Consider the following 20167-nt stretch of genomic DNA (forward strand, 5'->3'; position numbering starts at 1 on the left):
GCAGCTGAGATAATGTAAAAACAAACACGGCCCATTGATATCGGGTGATGCTGCAGGAAGTTGTCAGGGGGCACAATGGGGGGAGACAATCTGTGGGACAGGGCTGCTGGAGGACAATAGAAAGGGTTTGATCTCTTAATTAATGGAGGCTATTCCCTGCTGCTGCAGGTACTGAATTCTAATGCGGGCCATTTTTCAAAAGGGTTTTCTTTCGTGGCAAAACCGAACTCTAAATGCTGCTTTGTGGTCATTTGGAAGACGATTTCAGTTCATACCAAAAATATACTTGTTGTTTTCGATACATTTCTTCATGAACATGACTTTCTTTTGATTATGTTTTTCCTATCAAAACAAATCTTGTAAATATGAACACAAAAAAGTGGAATGAATTATGTAACCGTACATTTGAAATACAATAAGATTATTTTCTATTTTTGATGTTGCAGTTAATCACCTTTTAACAAAGCTGCACGGCGCCATTAAGAGCAGTGACAGCGTGTGTGACTTGATACATGGAAAATGTGGGCCTATTTCTTTATTTCTTTGAGCATGAGGCCAGCTTACAACAATCCCTTTAATCAAGCTCCTAATCCCTTTGCAAGACGTCAGCATGCCACGAACAAGGCCATGTACTTCTTGAAATTTGTGTTGGAAACGACAGGGGTCAAAGGCTTCATCGCTTACTGTTGAGAGAAAATAAAGCTCCACGTAGCAAAAATATACTTGTAGTCCTCCATGACTGACTTTATATACATTTAGTAAATTATCGGTAAAACATAACTGCTGAAATAATTTGTACTTTTTGTGTAATCATCATTTTGTGTAATCATAATGAAGCGCATCTTAATTCTATAGCCATGACTTAATTAATGAATTTGTGTTTTTAATAATTTGTTATCATATTTTTGACTGATGGCATGTAAATGTGCACCTATCAAATATATCATGTATAATATTGACTCTTGTAATAAGTCACTTGTGTACTGGAGTCTTTTGAGAAGATGCCCATAAACCTCAATACGTTTTCTTTTCATTCTACTTTGTCTCCCATTATCACACAGACACACACACACAGACACACACACACTCACACACGTGCAGCTGACCTAGATGAAGGCCTGATACAGCTCGTTGTAATTCTTTAGGCATCGCGTCGAGCAGGGAGCAGGACCGTGAATAGAAACCCACCACGTGTTGAATGCCATGTCACACAGAAAGGGGGCTTTCTGCTGAGAAACACTGGCGGAGGATCACTAACGAGTCCGGTTTGGGAGAGTCCCCGCCTTAACTATCGCATTATGCGGCCAAACGCGCAGTGTTTCTGAGCTACATGATCAATCATGGGATGTCAGTGATAATAGTGAGTGATGGCCCCCCGGCCGGACCTTCTGTGATATGTTGCGCACTGCATTGATTGCGCATAACAGACAAATGCGCACTTTTTTATGGCCAAAGGTTTCTGTCATTTTCCTCCTCTTTTATATATTGACAACTTGCAGCTGGAATACATTGTGACTATATACGTGTGGCGGTTTCATTATTATTAATTAAAAAACAAGGTAATTAAATGTAATGAAAATAAGCATTAATTTTATATCAATTTATTTTAATCAAAATAATTAATATGATTTATACTCATATATCATAAAGATATGGCTGAGAATATTCCACGTTCCTCTGCAAAAGCACACACATTTACAAATTTACTATAAATTGTGTGCTGAATATTATAAATGATATTTTAAAATCAACAAGTAAACCAGCCAATTGCACGTGAATGGCAAACAAAAAATAATAAAATCTTTTAAGTCAAAGTTGAAAACTTATTTTCCAGCACTGGCATTGAAGTCTGTCTCGTGGGTCCCCAAACGGTGTCCGCCTGTGTCATTCAGCCCGTGATGCTTAACACTGCATCCTCGCCGTCCGGAGTGAATCCCATTTAAAATGTCTCCCGCTCGGCTGGGCTGCAAATCACCCTGTTTACAATCTCACACCAACACTCACATCAATTAACTGGCCATTGATTTCCCCGCTCGGGACATTACAATATTGCAGAACCCTCTTTCCTCTTCCAGCTATTTCAAGTTTGGTGCACATAATTGCTGGGTCTTTTTAACGGCGCGCGCACACACACACACACACACACACACACACAGAGACACGCACACACGCAGAGACACACACACGCACACGCACACCCACAGACACGTTTCCTCTATTGATGATCATGTCCTGCGTGATTTTGTTCGTCGGGGCGTATACATTTCGATTTGATTACGCTGTCCGATTTTTCAGACAGTTCAGAGTATTTGTATTAATACTCCAAAAATATGAGAGACATTTAAATATATATTCTTCAAACGTTTTGGCATATCGCATTGATAGAGCAGATCACTCAGAGCCATCAGTAGTTGATTTCCCTCCTGCTTTTTCCTTTTTTTCATGAATAAGTAAATAGTAAGGCTAGTCGAAACTAAAAGATAGCTGACACAAAAGAGGAGCAGATCCATCTAGCCTGCAGCCGCTCTTTAAATATTCAGTGAAAAATAATGGCATCCGAGGCATCACCTATAGTAACATTATTATCTTCATTTCTCAAAATCAGCTCGACTGAGAGCTTCGTTTATCTTTTTCACATAATAAATCTACTCGACTCAGCGCTCACGTGAAGCTCCCTTGGGACCTCTTGCCCTCTTAAAACATCCCCACTGAAGGCGCACTCCTGTTAGTGCATTATTCAGGGCGATCATATAAATAATAATAATAATAGCAACAATAAAAAAAATATGTTGTGTGTGTGTGTGGTCCATAGCTTATTTACAGGGTTGATTGAAAAAAAAAAAAAAAAAGAATAAGTATTGGCTTACCGGCAGAATGATATTTCGCAATTATCACTGCCTTTTTAAAAAAAAGAACTCGCATTTGTAGAAATACAAAAAAATGCTACAAAAGGCCTTCAAAACATCCAACTCCTGATAAGGACTTCGTGGAGTAACTCATACTGTTTACTATACAAACAACCCACTGGATGGCGACGATATAAAGACAAATAAGTTGTTGTTGTTTTCCTAATAGTTAAAGGGATGGCGTCAGATTGAGTCCACATGACGTGAGTGTGATATGGCCATTCGCTAAAAAAAAAATACAAAATGTTTCGGGGAAGAAATGAGTGAACAGATTATTTTAGATGAGCAGACTTGTCTCGGCTCTCTTTACCACTGATCACCCCGGTGCGCACAACCCGTTTGGATCCGCTGTGCGCAATCAGAGAGAGAGAGAGAGAGAGGGAGGGAGGGAGGAGGTGAAGGTGAATGGCAGCGTGACTGAATAGCCCGGTGACCAATCAGATCCTCGATGGGCCGGGCTCCACTTTTTTCCCAGTGCAGCACGGGCCCTCAAAGTTTGTTTATTCGCGGAATGCAGTGTGTGATGAAAACGTGTTAGCGAGTGACCCCCCCTTTCGACTAATAATAATCAAATGACACTGATTGGGACGTCGCGACACACTGGACTTTTGGGAACGCGTACCGGTGCCATTTACGCACGGAACATGCTCGCGCCACACTGCGCTTTAACGCACCGGGAGCCTCGATTGAAACTCTTCAGAGAGTAGGGTGTCGGTGTGCAACACAACAAGAGCCGAATTGCAACGATCTCAACGCGAGAGCGGAGGACGGACTACGGAGTTGTTGGGAGAAGAAAGTTGTTTGGCGATCGCGGAGGTTTTGAGTTGCGAACGTCCAGTCGGGTCGGCCGGCATCTACAGGAGGGCAACCGAGCAGAGCAACTGTGATCGCTGCTTGATCAATGTGAACGATTGAAAGATACTGTCGCAGGCATTGACTCGAGACGCTGACATTCCCCTGTAGTAGTCAAGATAAGCGTTGACTTGGCTAACAGAAGGGGTTAAACCGTATCTAAAGGGAGTTTGGAAAAGCCAGCCTTTCTTCCCCATACGGATCAACTCATTGGGTGGGAGCTGAGAGAGAGACAAGAGTCCCCAGCAAATCAGGAGCTAATTGATTAAAGAGACTTCATTTGAATAGGAGGGGGGCTGGCGAGGTGCCAATCGCCTTTCAAAGAAGCCCCCCGTATGATTAATCGCAGAGCATTATTGATAATCATAACGGGGCACATGCGCGGTGGATGGGCTCGATTTACGTAATTTTTGAGAAGGTTTTGTAGTCATTTTTTTTATTCTTTGCCTGCTGATGTGCCAGCCAGCATGTCGCGGAGGAAACAAGCGAAGCCGCAACACTTCCAATCCGACCCTCATCTGCCTTTATCGGAGCACAATGGTGAGTCCACGTACCTATCCCTCCTTTTATCCAAGCACCATGAATATCTCACTTTTTCGGGGCTGCTTCTTTTTTTTTTGTGGTGGTCTGACGGTTCAAGTGAATACTTTGAATTTAACTTAATACTATTGTTTTTTGTTTATTTGTTTGCAAAGTGATGAAAGTCTACTACTTTTTTTTCAGGAAACGTAATGTTTACGATTTCCTGACATTCACTTTATTCCAGTTCATAGGGGAATTTCGACTCTATTATGAGTAATATACATGCACAAATAATGGAACTATGACTCATTAAAAATAAATAAAGTTAATATAGTAAAGATAAGTAGCTATTCCTCTTCAGGTCAACACTGTGTGCTAAAAGTTTCACAACTTGTTTGGTCTGCTTCAGCTTTAAATCGTGTTAAACTGCAGTTGAAGCTCAGTTTTAAACGAGTGGCCGGTTGAGTTCTGGTCCTCTCCGAAAGCTCGATCGCGGAGCCTCGAGATGGACCACCCGGTCTCTGCTGCCGGGACTCCCAACTTGTCCTGGGTCCCCGGACGCAGAGACGTTTCTCCCGGTTCGCGTGTGTTTCTGTCCCGCGCTGTACAGTCGCACCATGTTTCCGGACCTTTTTACGAAAAATCATTGTCAGTGAGTCAGTGGCTGTTCCCACTGCAGCGGGCTTTATTACTAAAAGTTATACGAGAGGAGGGCAGACTGCTCCAAAGAGCGCACAGGAACACACATATCCCAGCGGTTCATCGCTGCTGCTTTCTGTGTTCAAAAAGCAGCATAAAGAAGTGAAGTCCTACACACACACTCTCGCATTGTATTTCTGTTTTATTACAACAATAATTCGTAGTTTTCTTCTGATAAATACCCGTGTTGTTGTTTTACTTCGTCGCCTTTGAGAGACGCGTATACCCGACGATTATCCGTGGCCTGCTGGGAAAAATATAACGATGGGAAATATTAGTTTGCAAAGTAAAATACTCTTTTTTTTTTTTAAACGGTGCTGTTGGATGTGAAATCAAGTCTGTAGGCTACAAAGTGGCATTCAGAAGTGTAAATGTCTCTGTATTCAAGTCCAGCAATGTCCAGTCGAGCTGTAATTCAATGTAAATTGTTAGATTTTGGTTGTAAATACATTAAACTATACACTTTCAACTAAACAACGGCGTTATGAGCTTGTTGGAAAGGTTAATAACGGCTGGATTTCGTAACAGGACGTTGCGTTGTAACGTGTGTTTTTGTTTACCGACTTTTGGATTTTTCTATCAAATGACTCATTAAAAAGAAAAGAAAACGTATTTATTTTTCTGTATACTTAAAATTACCTTAATTTAAATGCAAGCTTATCGTTGGTCTGCTATGCAGTATAATCGAATTGTACTGCTCAACATGGACATTTTTATTATTTTACAAATTAAATAAGACATGCATAAATAAAAACCTAGACCTGTTGGATTAGGCCTATAAATTAAATACATGCAACAAAGCAACATTGTGTTTAGTGCTGCCTGAAAAGCATGTGCAGGTAATTTGAAATAAACAGTTCTTTCAGGAGAAAGTTGTGAAGAAAAGGTATCTGCAGCTCATTTCACGTGATTTTTAGGAACTTGATGATTAAGGCAAAACCTAGTTTTTTTTCCTCCTGCATATTCCTTTAAATCTAATAAACTTAGTGAATAATTACCAATGTCACTAGCTCTGGCAATATCCCTAAGTGTGTCCAATTATGTGCCACATGTTAACATTGTTGCAAGTGTCTTGTGTGTGTAACTATAAGGGTAGAGGACATGTTGTCTTTTGATTTCGAGGGGGGGGGCATTTAGCTGTGTGCTCCTAGCAAGTGTGCTGTGTGTCTTCTGGAGAGTCGTGGTAGTCGGAAGTGAAAACAGAAAGTCATTGTATTTGTAGCTGAATATCAGTGATGCTGAGGGCCGGAGTTACTGGGAGGTCCGACTGAGAGCCACAGAGGGTGGGATGTTGAGCTGTTTTAACCTTTGCCAGTGCCCCTCTGTGTGGAGGTGATGTGAGTTCAGGGCCCAGTGTGTTCCTCACTACATCGCCATTGACCCTGCTGGTCGGAGCCCAGCGAGGCCTCGGCTTTTCATTTAAGTTTGTGTGTGCGAAGGCCTTATCAATGTTGTGGCCATCCCCTTTCGCCCTATCAGAGTGGCCCCCCTAGAGGGGAGATTGGCAGGGCGACCCACTTTGCACTGTAGTTCCCTGCAAACAGAGAGTGCAGTTGCTTGTCATTTTGCCAGTGTTTATGTGGTGTGAGTCTAGCTGCAGCCTGAAGGACTTGCTTTGCCTTTTTTTTCCCCCTCCCCTTGAGCTTTAAGCATGTCACCGGGGCAGAGCTTCTTAGATTTGAGTCTCGTCCTGGACCACGGCAGCTTTAGTGGAACCCCATCTAGTGTTCAGTGGGATCCTGAGTGCTGGAGACGATGAGAGCAGAACACCTCCTGAAGTTACAAGTGTCAAGAGGCTCACAGAGGCCCCCAGCGAAAAAATAATGTAGGATCTCTCAAAGCTCTCCGTTAACTTTTTTGACTAATCCTTGCTTTCTTGTCTCTCATATTCAGACTGTGGTCAGTCTCTTTGAGTCTCTGTCTTCTGCTCTTTGTCTCTCCTGACGCCTTTTAGCCCCGCGCACTGCTTACATTGTGCTTTTGATAGAGATTCTATGGAAGTTTTACAGACTCCATCTTTATGCCAGCTTGACTTTATCTTAATTTTAATTGGAAGTTAATCCTTGCTATTTGTGGAATTAAGCCTAATGCTAGCATCTGCGTTGTTTTCTATTCTGGTCTTATGTGGACAGTGGATTTGTACTCATGCATTGATTTAGTTTTGATAATTCTTTTGTCGCCATGTAAAGTAAAATAAAGTAAGGCACAGTCAAAAATGCAAATCTGTAGTCGTGTAAGCGTTTTAAGTTGATGAAATAGTATTTTTATGTTTTGCAGCCAAAAGCGTTATTGTTTTTAGAGTTGGTGGAGAGGAGACTGTCTTCTGCTGCATCGCACCATTTTGATAAATGTTTTGCTCCAGTTCCTTAATTGGCGAAATAGAAATGCACAAATAATGTTGTGTGTGAATATGTGTTATATCTTTAATTATTTTTGTAATTTTCAAAAATGATAAATTCTAGTTATAGTTTTATTATTGTAATTTGTTTTTATTTGCATGTTAAAAATGTAATTATTTAGAATCTTTGAATTCTTAGGATTTTTAAAAAATGCGTCCTGCATACAATATTATGGACATTATTTTAAAAGAAACACACTTAGGCTCTTTCCAAAGTATGTGTATTAGTGATATGGTGAATTAATTTAATTTCTTCACCATTTCTTAAATAGTGTATCAATCGTGTATTGTTTGTTTATAAAGTTCTGCATGAACACACATATTCTATTTATGTATTAACGCTGCATCTTCCTGAAGTTTGTAAAAAAAAAGTTTTTTTTATTATTTTTTTTGTATGGCTCTTATTTTCATTTCTGTGTCATACAATTTGATTTTATTCACCTTAATTTGTGCACAGTCAGCTTTGAGAGAAGGGAAAGGTGTTTATTTAACCCTCACATTTCTCACACACATTTTTTTTTTTCAAAATTAGCGCCTGGGTGGAAGGGAGGATTTCACATGAAAAGTTATCATTAAAGTTGAGTCTTCCCTGTTTGCATGGTTTGGTGGTGTGAGGGCCAGGGTTTACTGTCATGGCAACTTTGCGTTATCTGATGTCTCTGAGCAGAGAAACATTGAGGGAGATAATCCCTGAATTAAACAGGATCTGCTTTGAGTCGACTGAGATGAGCAGGGCCAGGCTGTGCCGCCGCTCCCATGCTGCGCGAACAATGGGAAGGCATCCTGTCTCTCTGTGGGGCAGGGCTGCACTTCTCTGGGTTTCATTTGCAAATGAATTCTTGGCCCTGATGAAAGTGTTGAGGGGCCAGAGCCACAATGAAAGGGATTCATAGAGAAATACAATTTGTAAATCAACTTGTATGTTAAACAGCAAGATTTTAGTGTGACAAAGAGGGGAAAGAATCAGGTCAGCCTGGAGCCCAGCAGTGGCTCTGGGGGCAGGGGGACGTTTGGCCTTTTCACTCCCCGACTCATCATGTTTATCAAAATGGAAAATGGAAAGAAACGCGTTTCTTTGCTCATCTGAAAGGCAGCCGTACTTTTTAATTGTCATGTGAGTGACAACAGAAGTTGCTGCGTCTGTATTGCAAGATCTGTGAACTGGTGTGTCCAGTTTCTTAGTTTCGACAAGTTTGTGATTCAGATGCTACTATTAAGTTTTGACCAAGTCATTTATTTACACCAATAGTTTTATTCATGTTGCTTTTCTCCCAGAATAACTCACTGATTAGTGTTTGTTCTATGGTTGCTAATGTATTGGCATACATTTATTGGAACAAAAGTCTGGTGACTTCTAAAAATGAAATATATTTTTCTTACTTTTCATTGGATTGCAAACATTTCAAATATATAAACAAATAATTTCATTTCATACGTATTGAATAAGTCACCTTTTTACTTTTGCTCTCTTTTGATTTGCTTGTTGTGTTTAGTGTCTGCACGTAAAATCCTAGACGCCCCAGGCTCTGTTGTTCATGTCTCACTGTGACTGCTGCCTGAGTGGATACAAATTAGTTTAGTGACATAGATAACCTGTCCAAGGTGCCCATAGTTGGCTGAAAATGAGCAAAGTTGACAGCAAATTGAAAGTCTAATAAGTCCTTCAAATGCTTGATTTGAGCCAAGTGGACAAGTAGACTTTGAAGGGCATGGAATATAGGAAATCAATGCCTTTCTATGAAATTTCATTAAGACCCAATGTCCTCACTTCACTCTATTCTATATTTAATGGATTATCTGGAGAAAATGATTACCTTTGGTCGGACTGATGAAACCCAGATGTACATCTTCAAAGATCACTTTTAAGCAATATTTGAGTAGTTCCCATTGATTTTGTATCCCTCTTATCGTGTTTCAGAGGCCACTGCATTGAATAAGGTCTATCCTCATTTCTGTTGGCTTATTGTTGCCTTTCGATCGTTGTTTTTGTGAACGCATCAAGGGGATAAGTGTAAAACTGATTAATTTAAGATTAACAACAATGGAATTTGAGGAGATAAAGCTGCTTCTTCAGCTGCAAAACATTTCTAATCGCTAATCCTCTGTTTCCTCTTTTTCAGGGGACACAGAACTTTGCTCAGAGGAACCCCCCTGCAAGGAGTCAGACGCCCACGTCTGTAGCAGATGTTGTGCTGAGTTCTTTGAACTATCAGATCTTGAGGAGCACCAGAAAAATTGCACTAAGAATCAGTTAGTTCTGATAGTGAATGAAAACCCTGTCTCCCCCACCGGAACTTTCTCACCTGGGTCTCCTCCCCATAATCCTGATGACCAGATGAATGACACAGCTAATAACACTGATCAAACAGAGTGCAGTGACCTTTTTGAGCCTAACACTCTTGACAAAGACGAAGCCATGGACGTGGACGTTTCCGGAATGAGCAGCGGTCATGAAGAGGATGGCAGTTACACAGACAGCGGGAGCCCCATCAACACAGTCAGCAGCCAGGGAGGCAGGAGCACCTCTGGCCCTGCACTTGGTACTTCAGCTATCTCTGCGCCTCTACCTCAGCTCAGAAACATGACTGAACTGGGAAGTTTCTCTATGATCAACAGTAATGTTATAATTGAGAATCTGCAAAGCACCAAAGTGGCTGTGGCCCAATTTTCCCAAGAGGCCCGTAACACAGGGGGCCCCAGGGTGGCAGTGCCAGCCCTTATGGAGCAACTCCTCGCCCTACAACAGCAACAGATCCATCAGTTGCAGCTTATTGAGCAGATTCGCCATCAGATACTGCTACTGGCCTCCCAGACCCCAGAACTGCAGGTGCCCCCAACTTCTGCTCCAGGCACAATGGGGCCTGCTGCCAGCCCACTGACCACACTCAGCTCACATCTTTCCCAACAGCTGGCTGTAGCCGCAGGCCTAGCGCAGAACCTAGCTAGTCAGTCCGCCAGTATTAACAGCCTAAAGCAGCTGGCTGCAGCAGCACAGCTACCTCAGTCCAACCCAAGCAGCAGTGAGACATCTCAGAGCATTAGCACACTGGGGCCATCAACAGTCAATACCCAATCCTCTGACAAGAGGCCGAATCATATGAGTAGCCTCCACTCTCAGCTCAGCAACTCCTCCCTCCCTAAGTCATCCACGCCAACATTTGGAATGGGTAGCCTGTTAAGCTCTGCAATGAATCCCCTTCTACCTCAGCCCCCACCTGGAAACTCCATATTTTCAAGCTCTCTGCCGAGTGTTGGCACCACCGTAGAGGACCTCAACTCTTTAGCAGCTTTGGCCCAGCAGAGGAAAGGCAAGCCGCCAAATGTCACTTCATTTGAACAGAAGAGCAGCTCTGATGAGTCTTTCTTCAAGCATAAGTGCAGGTTTTGTGGCAAGGTGTTTGGGAGTGACAGTGCCTTGCAAATCCACCTGCGCTCTCACACTGGCGAGAGACCATACAAGTGTAATATATGTGGCAACCGCTTCTCCACCCGCGGTAACCTGAAGGTGCATTTCCAGCGTCATAAAGAAAAATACCCACACATCCAGATGAACCCTTACCCTGTTCCTGAGCATTTAGACAACATACCAACGAGCACTGGCATTCCATATGGCATGTCTATGCCCCCTGAGAAACCTGTCACCAGCTGGCTGGACAGCAAACCAGTTTTGCCCACACTGACTTCCTCAGTCGGCATGCTGCTGCCACCAACCATGCCAAGCTTGCCACATTTCATCAAAAAGGAAGATCATTCAATAGCCATAACTAGCCCTTCTCTTGCAAAGAGTGTCTCGGGCACTGCTGATGCTTCAGCTAAATGTAATGACGGAGTCTCTGAAGAGGGTGAAGGTGCAACTCTGCCTACCTCAAATGGGAGAACTGAAGAAGGCAGCCACTCCTCAGGCTTCATGACAAATGTGAGCTCTGCCTCAGAGAGCACTGCTGACTACACAACATCTAACAGCCCGCCCATGATGACCAACCCACTCATGCCTCTTATGTCGGATCAGTTCAATGCTAAGTTCCCCTTTGGAGGCATCCTGGATCCTCTCCAGGGGTCAGAGACGTCCAAGCTACAGCAACTTGTGGAGAACATTGACAGGAAGATGGCAGACCCAAACGAATGTGTCATCTGCCACCGGGTGCTGAGCTGTCAGAGTGCTCTAAAAATGCATTATCGCACTCACACTGGGGAAAGACCCTTTAAGTGTAAAATCTGTGGCAGGGCGTTTACCACCAAGGGAAATCTTAAAACTCACTACAGTGTCCATAGGGCCATGCCTCCTCTGAGAGTCCAACACTCCTGCCCCATTTGTCAGAAGAAGTTCACAAATGCTGTGGTTCTACAGCAACACATTCGCATGCACATGGGTGGACACATCCCCAACACCCCTCTGCCAGAGAGTTATCCAGAGTCCATGGTCTCTGACACTGGCTCATTTGGGGAGAGAGACATGGATGATCTGGATAACTTCTCTGATGACAACTTTGAAGGAATGGAGGAGGGCCCAGACACACCCAGGTCAGCTGATGCCTCCCATGACAGTCTATGTAACTCACCAGCCCCCCTTGAAATGGCTTGCCAGGAGGAGCAAGAGAGAAATGGACGAGAGAATGCCCACCATAATGAAACAGAGGAGCTACATATCATCCAAATGAGGGCTATGGCAAATGGCTTAGTTGAGGGAGATTGCTTCACCAATGACTCCTCGTCTCTAGGCGGGGATGTTGAAAGCCAAAGCGCCGGGAGTCCAGCTGTGTCAGAATCTACCTCCGCCATGCAGGCGCCATCCCCCACTAGCATGCAGCCACAACCACGCAAATCCCCTAGTCTCGAAGAAAGGCACCAGAGGGCCCTATCCTTGGAGCACACCACTGCAAGCCTCTTGCATTCTCACCCCTCCAACATTGGAGCACTGGACCTGACATCTGTCAATCCCTCAAAAGATCCCTTAGGCATGTTATTCCCCTTCCGTGAGCGTAGCATCATCAGGAACACATCCTGTGACATCTGTGGGAAGACCTTCGCTTGTCAGAGTGCCTTGGACATTCACTATCGAAGCCATACCAAAGAACGGCCATTTATTTGCACGGCATGTAACAGGGGTTTCTCCACCAAGGGCAACCTCAAGCAGCACATGCTAACCCATCAAATGAGAGACCTGCCCTCACAACTCTTTGAGCCGTCAAACACCAGCCTGTCCTGCAGTCCAACCCCTTCTCTCCTCTCTGTATGCTCTCTTAACAAACCAGAGGTCAATGGCTTCTTCCATAGCCTCCACCAAGAAAACAAGGAAATGCCCTCTGGCATGGTCACATCATCTGCCTCCACTTCCCCTGTGCTTTCCTCTGCTACGCCACGCAGGACGCCCAAGCAACACTTCTGCAACGCCTGTGGGAAGTGTTTCTCCTCCTCCAGTGCTCTACAGATCCACGAGAGAACCCACACGGGAGAGAAACCCTTTGCCTGCAGTATCTGTGGCCGGGCCTTCACCACCAAAGGAAACCTCAAGGTAAATGTCGAAACATCCAGAATGCTGTTGACCTCCCAAAAGTTTGTGCGTGAGAACATGTTGTGAAAAATTAGTCTCGGAGCTCCTATTTAGTTTTATCCAGTGTGTGAGTGCACTAGGCATCAAGAGGTGATAATGTCGTATAATTAATGAAAGGAAAAGCTTTCAGAGAAAACCTTTACCGTTACCTTATAATGGAAAGGCTGAATCATGAAACTAATATGATTACTGGCTAGGCATTCCAGAATGTAATCAGCTAAGAATGATTCGGTGCACAGAATTAATTATCGGAGGAAATCATTGTGCACTAGGTCAGTCAGTAGTTTTCCACAACAGATTCTGTGAAAACTGTCACAGGCCTAAATCATTAAGAAAGGGATCTACAGAAACTTGGGCAAATTATGTGAACTTAATTGTGTGAAACTTGGGATAATTACTTTTTACAGCGTCAATCTCTAATCCTCAAGAGGAATTTGGGCTGGCTTTTGGTTGACGATGGTTTTAAACAGAGATATGTGCATTTTAGTTCCTCCGTTAAAGTTCACATAAAAGTACACAGCCGTTTGTACCTTTGGAGGACTATGAAGCTGGACTTTATGTCTTTGTCATGTAAAGAGTATTGGCAGAGGTGAAATGTCACATGCAATACTGCAGAGCAATGCAACTGGACAGTGTAATTTAACTCCAAGCCCTCTGGTCCCATTGTGAGATGAGCAAATTAAGGTTTAGATTAAACAGCATGTATCAGTCTTGCCAAAAAAAGATGTTTACACCATGCTGTTACCTCTTACAACATAGGCAACTAACTGGTCTGCTGCACACAGGGTGTGAAGCTATTTTAATTCGGAGTCGAGCATTATTATTATTTTTTCCATTGCATCATCTCATGTGCAGCTCTTGTGGCCAAGTTTGTAAACATCACTAATTTTAATCCCTCTCTTTGCTGTGTCCCTCCTCCCTCTCTTGTATTCCCCTTCTCCCTCCCGCTCTCTCTCTCTCTCTCTCTCTCTTTGTAGGTCCACATGGGCACACACATGTGGAACAGTGCTCCCGCCAGACGTGGCCGCAGGCTCTCTGTGGATGGGCCATTAGCCTTCCTGGGTGCAAACCCAGTCAAGTTTCCTGAGATCTTCCAGAAGGACATGGCATCAAGGGCAAGCAACGGGGACCCGACCAGTTTCTGGAACCAGTACGCTGCAGCCTTCTCCAACGGCCTGGCAATGAAGACAAATGAAATCTCTGTCATCCAGAATGGAGGCCTCCCCCCCATGTCAGGTGGCATGATGAATGGGGGCAGCTCTCCCATTGGTGGCCTGACCGGCAGCCTCGGCAAGCTGCACAGCATGGAGCCCAACGCTGCTCTTGCTGGTTTGGAGAAAATGGCCAACACAGAGAATGGGGCCCACTTCCGGTTCACGCGCTTCATGGAGGACAATAAAGAAATTGTCACCAGTTAGAGTCAATGTCCTCAGTTGCGCACAGACACGTGAAGATGCCTGAAGGCATACTGTACACACATGTAGACAAATAGAAGAAGAGGAAGAAAGAGACCAAGACAGGGACAAAATCAACTGAACTGCTTTGCTCGCCATCGAATCTTTACGAACATGAGTGTGAAGACAAGTTGCTTTTTTTGTACAATGTACATGTTATAGTTTTACGGAGCTTATTTATTAGTGATTATAACCTTGCTTGAAACCAAGTGGAAGCATTAACAGTTAGGTTTTTGTTTGTTTTAAAGCCAGAATGGGTATGTATGGGTGCTTAAAAAAAATGTGCTTTTGAAACTTAGAATATCTGGGTAGATAACCTTACCTTGGCATTAAGTTATTTTTCTGTCTGTAGTAGCTATAACCGAACTGTCGATGTTCATGTGATGCATTAGCCCTGTAATAAGCAAACAGACTTGCTGTAAATAATGTACACTGATCTTCTGTAGATGGTCTAACATCTGTGTGTTCATGCCCCCCCCTCCCTTCATCCAAGCAAAACAATGAAATTCAGGCAAGGGACTAACTTATGTGGTAGTTCCTTTCTTTCCAATTTATATTGACCTTTATTTTATTTAAGGAAGACAAAACATTGAAGTTTGCTAAATTTCAAGGGTTTCTTTAGTGTTAACTTTTGTTGTTACCGTTTCTGTGTATTGTACTTTCTACTTTTTATTTACTTCCATATTTTTCCCTCTATTTCTTTTTATGTTGCTCGTATTTCGGTATTGTTGAAAGCAAGACAGAAGGGAACATTCGGTGTGGCCCACTTCCTGGCTTTTGGAACTGAGACAGCCAATCAAATGAGCAGGATTCTCCTTCAGTTTCTCAGCTGGATTTCAACGTTGCTGCTATGTCCCAGCATCCTCACTGACATCAAGTGCAAAGTTATGTGTTGAAGCTTCTGTAAATACGTTCAGACGTGGAAATAAAAACTCCCTCGTAAGAAAATGTACATAAAGTTCACACGAGAAGTCCATCACGGCCAGGGGACAAAATGATAGTGTTTTTATAAATATAAATATATATTAGGTTTGACAACCTTCGGACTGTTACATGCACTTTCTTGGAAAGTTGGAAGATCTTTATGGGTCCAGTTTCTCTACACTTTAATACCTACTAACAACTAAGATACTGTAATTCTTTACTCTAATAATCAAATACATCAGTTTTCCAAAAGAAACATTGTTGCGTGTGTGTGTGTGCTTTTATTCCCATCTTCATTTATCATACCCTTGGAACTATACTGGCAATTATTGTTCACACATCAAACGTTGACAATCATTTGAAAGAAGAGCATAACGGAAAATAAAGGAACTTTTTGACTTTGAATATTGTGTGCTTACGGCCGCCGTGCTTCAGTTTCACCGACAAGCAGCAGAAGCAGAAACGGGGGGTGGGGGGGGGGGGTGCATTCAGGCATTAATGGTGTGATCTTCCCTGCTCTTATGATTTTAAATGATTGCAGTTCTAACCTCACCATTTCCGCCGGCCAATCCTTGATGTCGTTTATTAATTGCTAATCCGCGGAATCAAGTAGATCCGAGGCGTTTTTTACACGCGGAAAGGAAAACGGTTTCCTTCTCCCACCAATGGATGCACGTTCACCACATCGCAATAAAAAAAAAAAAACATCGTCTCAGCTGGAAAAAACATGTCATTTAGTCTGCGGACGGTATGAAAGCAGACACAATCCTTTTTTTTCTCTTCCTTTTGTAAAATGTTCTTTGCCATTAAGAATGAGACGATCTACCTATTTGCCATAAAGTTGACAAAACGATCACACGGTTATCCGGATAAAAAGCCTTTTGACGGCTTTGAATGCATCTTTTGCTTCTTTTTTTTTCTTCATTTCTTTTTTCATTCAAAACCGATTTTTTTTCTCCCCTTTTTTGTATTTCAACAGCTGCATTTAATTTAACAGATCGTTGCACATCCTGCAATACAGGATCTTCTAATTTATGTCCAGCATCCGCGGCGCTCTCCCCTCCTCTTCGCAAAGCCGAAATCCTCAATATTTACGTTTTATATTTCAAAACGTCGAAGCTAAATGATCCTTGAGCCCACAGTGCCGGTTTTCAGTGCCGGTCACATCTGCTATAAGCTTTGTTTGTGCAGCACATCGGCTTCCTGGCAGATTCCTTCAAAGGAGAGAGAGAAACAACACTGCTCCACCTTGTTACTGTTCTGTTAATTATGACAAATACTTCGTTAATATTTTACAACTTTTACTTTACCTTATATTTAATAATCAGCGTTATCTTTTATTAATATTGTTATTATTTCAGTTGTAATTATTTCCAAGACGTTATTTCTAATGTTTAATTTATATATTATATTATATATTTATATATTGAAGGTTCACAAAACATCAGTGTTGCAGGACTTCTTCAGGCCTCGGCTCAGTGAACCAATAGCCTATATATATATATATATATATATATATATATATATATATATATATATATATATATATATATATATATATATATATATATATATATATATATATAAATATATATGTATATATATATATATATGTATATATATGTATATATATATATATATGTATATATATGTATATATATATATATGTCCATGTATATATATATATATATATATATATATATATGTATATATATATATATATATGTATATATATATATATGTATATGTATATATATATATGTATATGTATATATATATATGTATATATATATATATATGTCCATGTATATTGTTTGTTTTTTGTCGATAAAAACACGAGTCACATTTTTCCTTCTTCTGTGGGCCACTAACAGGTGGGAAACAGAAATAAACCGGACTAAATACATGCTTCATCTCTGTGTGAGTAGTTCCATAAGCACGGACTGGGCCATTCCCTCTCGGTTCCTCGCTTCAGTATCGATTGAGCTGTGCAGTGTTACAGAAACACTTGAATCTCAGGTGGCAGGAATGTGTACAATTGATCTCTTCCACTGTGGCTCCCAGCAGTGGCTTTTTGCTCCACAACACAGCACCACAGGAAGAGCCCGGCGAACACACTGAAACACAATCGCTACAGACTAAGAAGGGCTGTCCCAGCCTGCCCCTGTTCCCTGTCACAATGTATTGTTGTGCTGTGAGTCTCATCCACTGCTCCGCAGATACTCTGAGGATGGGCTTTCAAGGTTTATATTATAAACACACTCATAGGAGAGATGTATTGCGTCTTCCCAGCCTGTTCACAAACACACTCCTGCATATTTAGATTTTTCTTCCGTAACATTTGATCGAATTTGTTTTTATTTTAGTGTTGGTTTCTTTTTTCCGCAGTCCAAGCTAAATGGCTTGATGGCCTTTTACTGCAGTGTCTGGAGAGGATGGGAGCATTACTCTCTTTATCTGTAAGCCACTCCTGTCCACTTACTGTACACTTGAAGGTTCATTAAAGGCTTGGCCTTAAGTAAGGGCTGTATGCACAGCTGCCACATTGCAAAAATACGATCATTTGTTTCCAGTCTAACTTCACTTGTACAACATCTACGTCTACTTTATTCTCCTTCATTTTGTCCAAATAGTTTTAGTGGGTCATGTATTTGGCTTTGTGGAAATAAACCATTTTTTTAAAAACAACTTTTTTAGCACATGCTACCCGCGAACAGTAACTAAAAACTGGAGTTAGAATACTTTTTACTCTAAATTAAATTGGATTAGAAAACAATTATGAGCTCTACAACTTCTGGAAAGTTTAGATGGTGTGTGTGTGTGTGTGTGTGTGTGTGTGTGTATGTAGGTGTTTAGATGTGTGTGTGTGTGTGTTTAGATGTGTGTGTGTGTGTGTGTGTGTGTGTGTTTAGATGTGTGTGTGTGTGTGTGTGTGTTTAGATGTGTGTGTGTGTGTGTGTGTGTTTAGATGTGTGTGTGTATGTGTATGTTTGAGTTAATTCTAGTCAGTCAGTAGAAAGTAAGAAAGTAACTGTTTCTGGACTCATCAACAGCAGCTTGATGTAGAATCTGTTTCATAAGCCTCGTTTCTACCCTCCGGTGCTTCGGAGTGCAGGTCGGTTGGAGATGAAGCTGCACGGAGGCAATCTGCGGAAGCTGGAGACATCTTCTGGTTTGTGCTGTCAGCCCTCCTGAGTCGATACAAACCGTAGCCTGGGGGCCCGGCCTGGACTCCCCACTGAGGTTCTGGCCCACTGCTGGGAGATCAAAGACCCGCGGAGAACAATGGTGAGCCTCATTTAGCCGGACGCGGTTCACTTTACCCCAGATGCACCGCCACACCTGCCCACGCTGTCAATCACATTCAGGTGATGGACCGGTTTAAAGGTCTACTTCCTGCAACAACATACCTCTCTGGCGCTTCAGTCTAAATCAGTTGAATCCCTAAAGTATGAATATGTAATATAAGCTTCTCTCAGATGATTTGTTTTAATTTGTGAAATGACAGACTTATGGTAGCCTTTAGTTTTCCTGATATGGCCTGTAATTGTATTTTATCGGACAAAAAAAGGGATTTTCATATTTTTATAAGCCTCACCCTAATTTGCGTTGTCATTATCCTCCAGCCATTTCATGCTGGTTTTATCTTCCTGTGGCTCTCGTCGTGCTTCCTGTGTAAAATGGATCCTGTCTGCTGCGTGTACACAGCTGGTTGGAAGACAAGACCTCCAGATTGTAAGTACAAACATGAGGCAGGATTTTTTCGGGCCTGTACACTCTCTCAGTTATCGCAGACGAGCAAGCAAAGTCTTCTAGGAAATATCCATCCCGCTGAAAACCAGACACTTTGTCATTCTGCTCCTGTTTGCTCTCCATTGAAGTTATTCTTTGGTCTTATGAGATTGTCTTTGCATGCTTTATTTTTTTTATGGCATAGCAATCTGGAGACTATCCAAATGTCAAGGTCATTCATTTTGCAATTCATCCGCTCCTCGGCTTTGTGTGGTGAGAAAGAGAGGCACAGGCCCATATTGCGTTTCATGACCTATTGTGTCAAATGATCACCCAGACAAACAGGTGGGAGCCCTAATGTGAGCTCCTCGTGGACCAGACTCTCCAAACTCAAGGCTCCCTGGCCCATTCTTTAATAAGGCACTCATGCTTGCAGAACTGCCACAGTGCTCTGTTTCCCTCATCGTCAGACGGGAACCTTCAGGGATGCTAATGAATGTACAGTGAGGGTTTGTCTCACGCTCAGTGCTCCTGCTATCTGGCGCTCCCAGTTTATCATCACCACTGAAATTGCCAGCCCGCTTTACTGGGCTTTTACTACAAGGGGGACATTTATCCCATTGTGATGCTAATTCTTTCAAATTTGATGTCTAGGGTTTGTTTCTTTCAGGTCAGGATAGGTTTATGAGACTGGGTCTTTTGAGAGAGTACAAGCACCTTTTTTGTAATCACGGGAAAAAAAAACCTGCAGTCCAAGGTTGTTCTCGTTGCCCCCTGAAGGCAAATTTAATTTAATGTGCATTTCCATTTTAAGATGAATCACGTTTCCTTGTTTTGTACAGTAGAATGGAGACAGATCGTCTTTCTTTGGTTTTAAAGAACAGCTTTGAGATTAAGTAGGCTGATTGTGGCCCTTTCACCATCAGAATTACGGTTGGTAACCCTAGCCAGGGCCGTCTGCTCTGGGGGAGAAACACACACACACAGAGTTGGGGACACTGTCTGTTAATGTCATCTCACAGATTCAATTTCCTCATCGCAGTCTTACCCCGAGTCCCACAACCTATGACACATATTCTTATTCTTTCTCACAGTGTCAAAGCATGCTAGTGAGATAGAAAGATATTCT

General features: G+C 42.3%; 1 protein-coding gene across 1 annotated transcript; it reads left to right on the top strand.

Annotated features, from left to right (window-relative positions):
• The first annotated feature begins 3406 nt into the window (after nt 1-3406).
• sall1a (spalt-like transcription factor 1a) lies at nt 3407-15562 on the top strand. Its single transcript, XM_034526755.1, has 3 exons — nt 3407-4298; nt 9498-12889; nt 13906-15562. The coding sequence occupies exons 1-3, from the start codon at nt 4226-4228 to the stop codon at nt 14344-14346; spliced, it is 3906 nt and encodes a 1301-aa protein (XP_034382646.1). The 5' UTR covers nt 3407-4225; the 3' UTR covers nt 14347-15562.
• The last annotated feature ends 4605 nt before the right edge of the window (nt 15563-20167 follow it).

The sequence above is a fragment of the Cyclopterus lumpus genome, chromosome 3 (assembly GCF_009769545.1).
Source record: "Cyclopterus lumpus isolate fCycLum1 chromosome 3, fCycLum1.pri, whole genome shotgun sequence".
NCBI classification, from domain to species: Eukaryota; Metazoa; Chordata; class Actinopteri; order Perciformes; family Cyclopteridae; genus Cyclopterus; species Cyclopterus lumpus.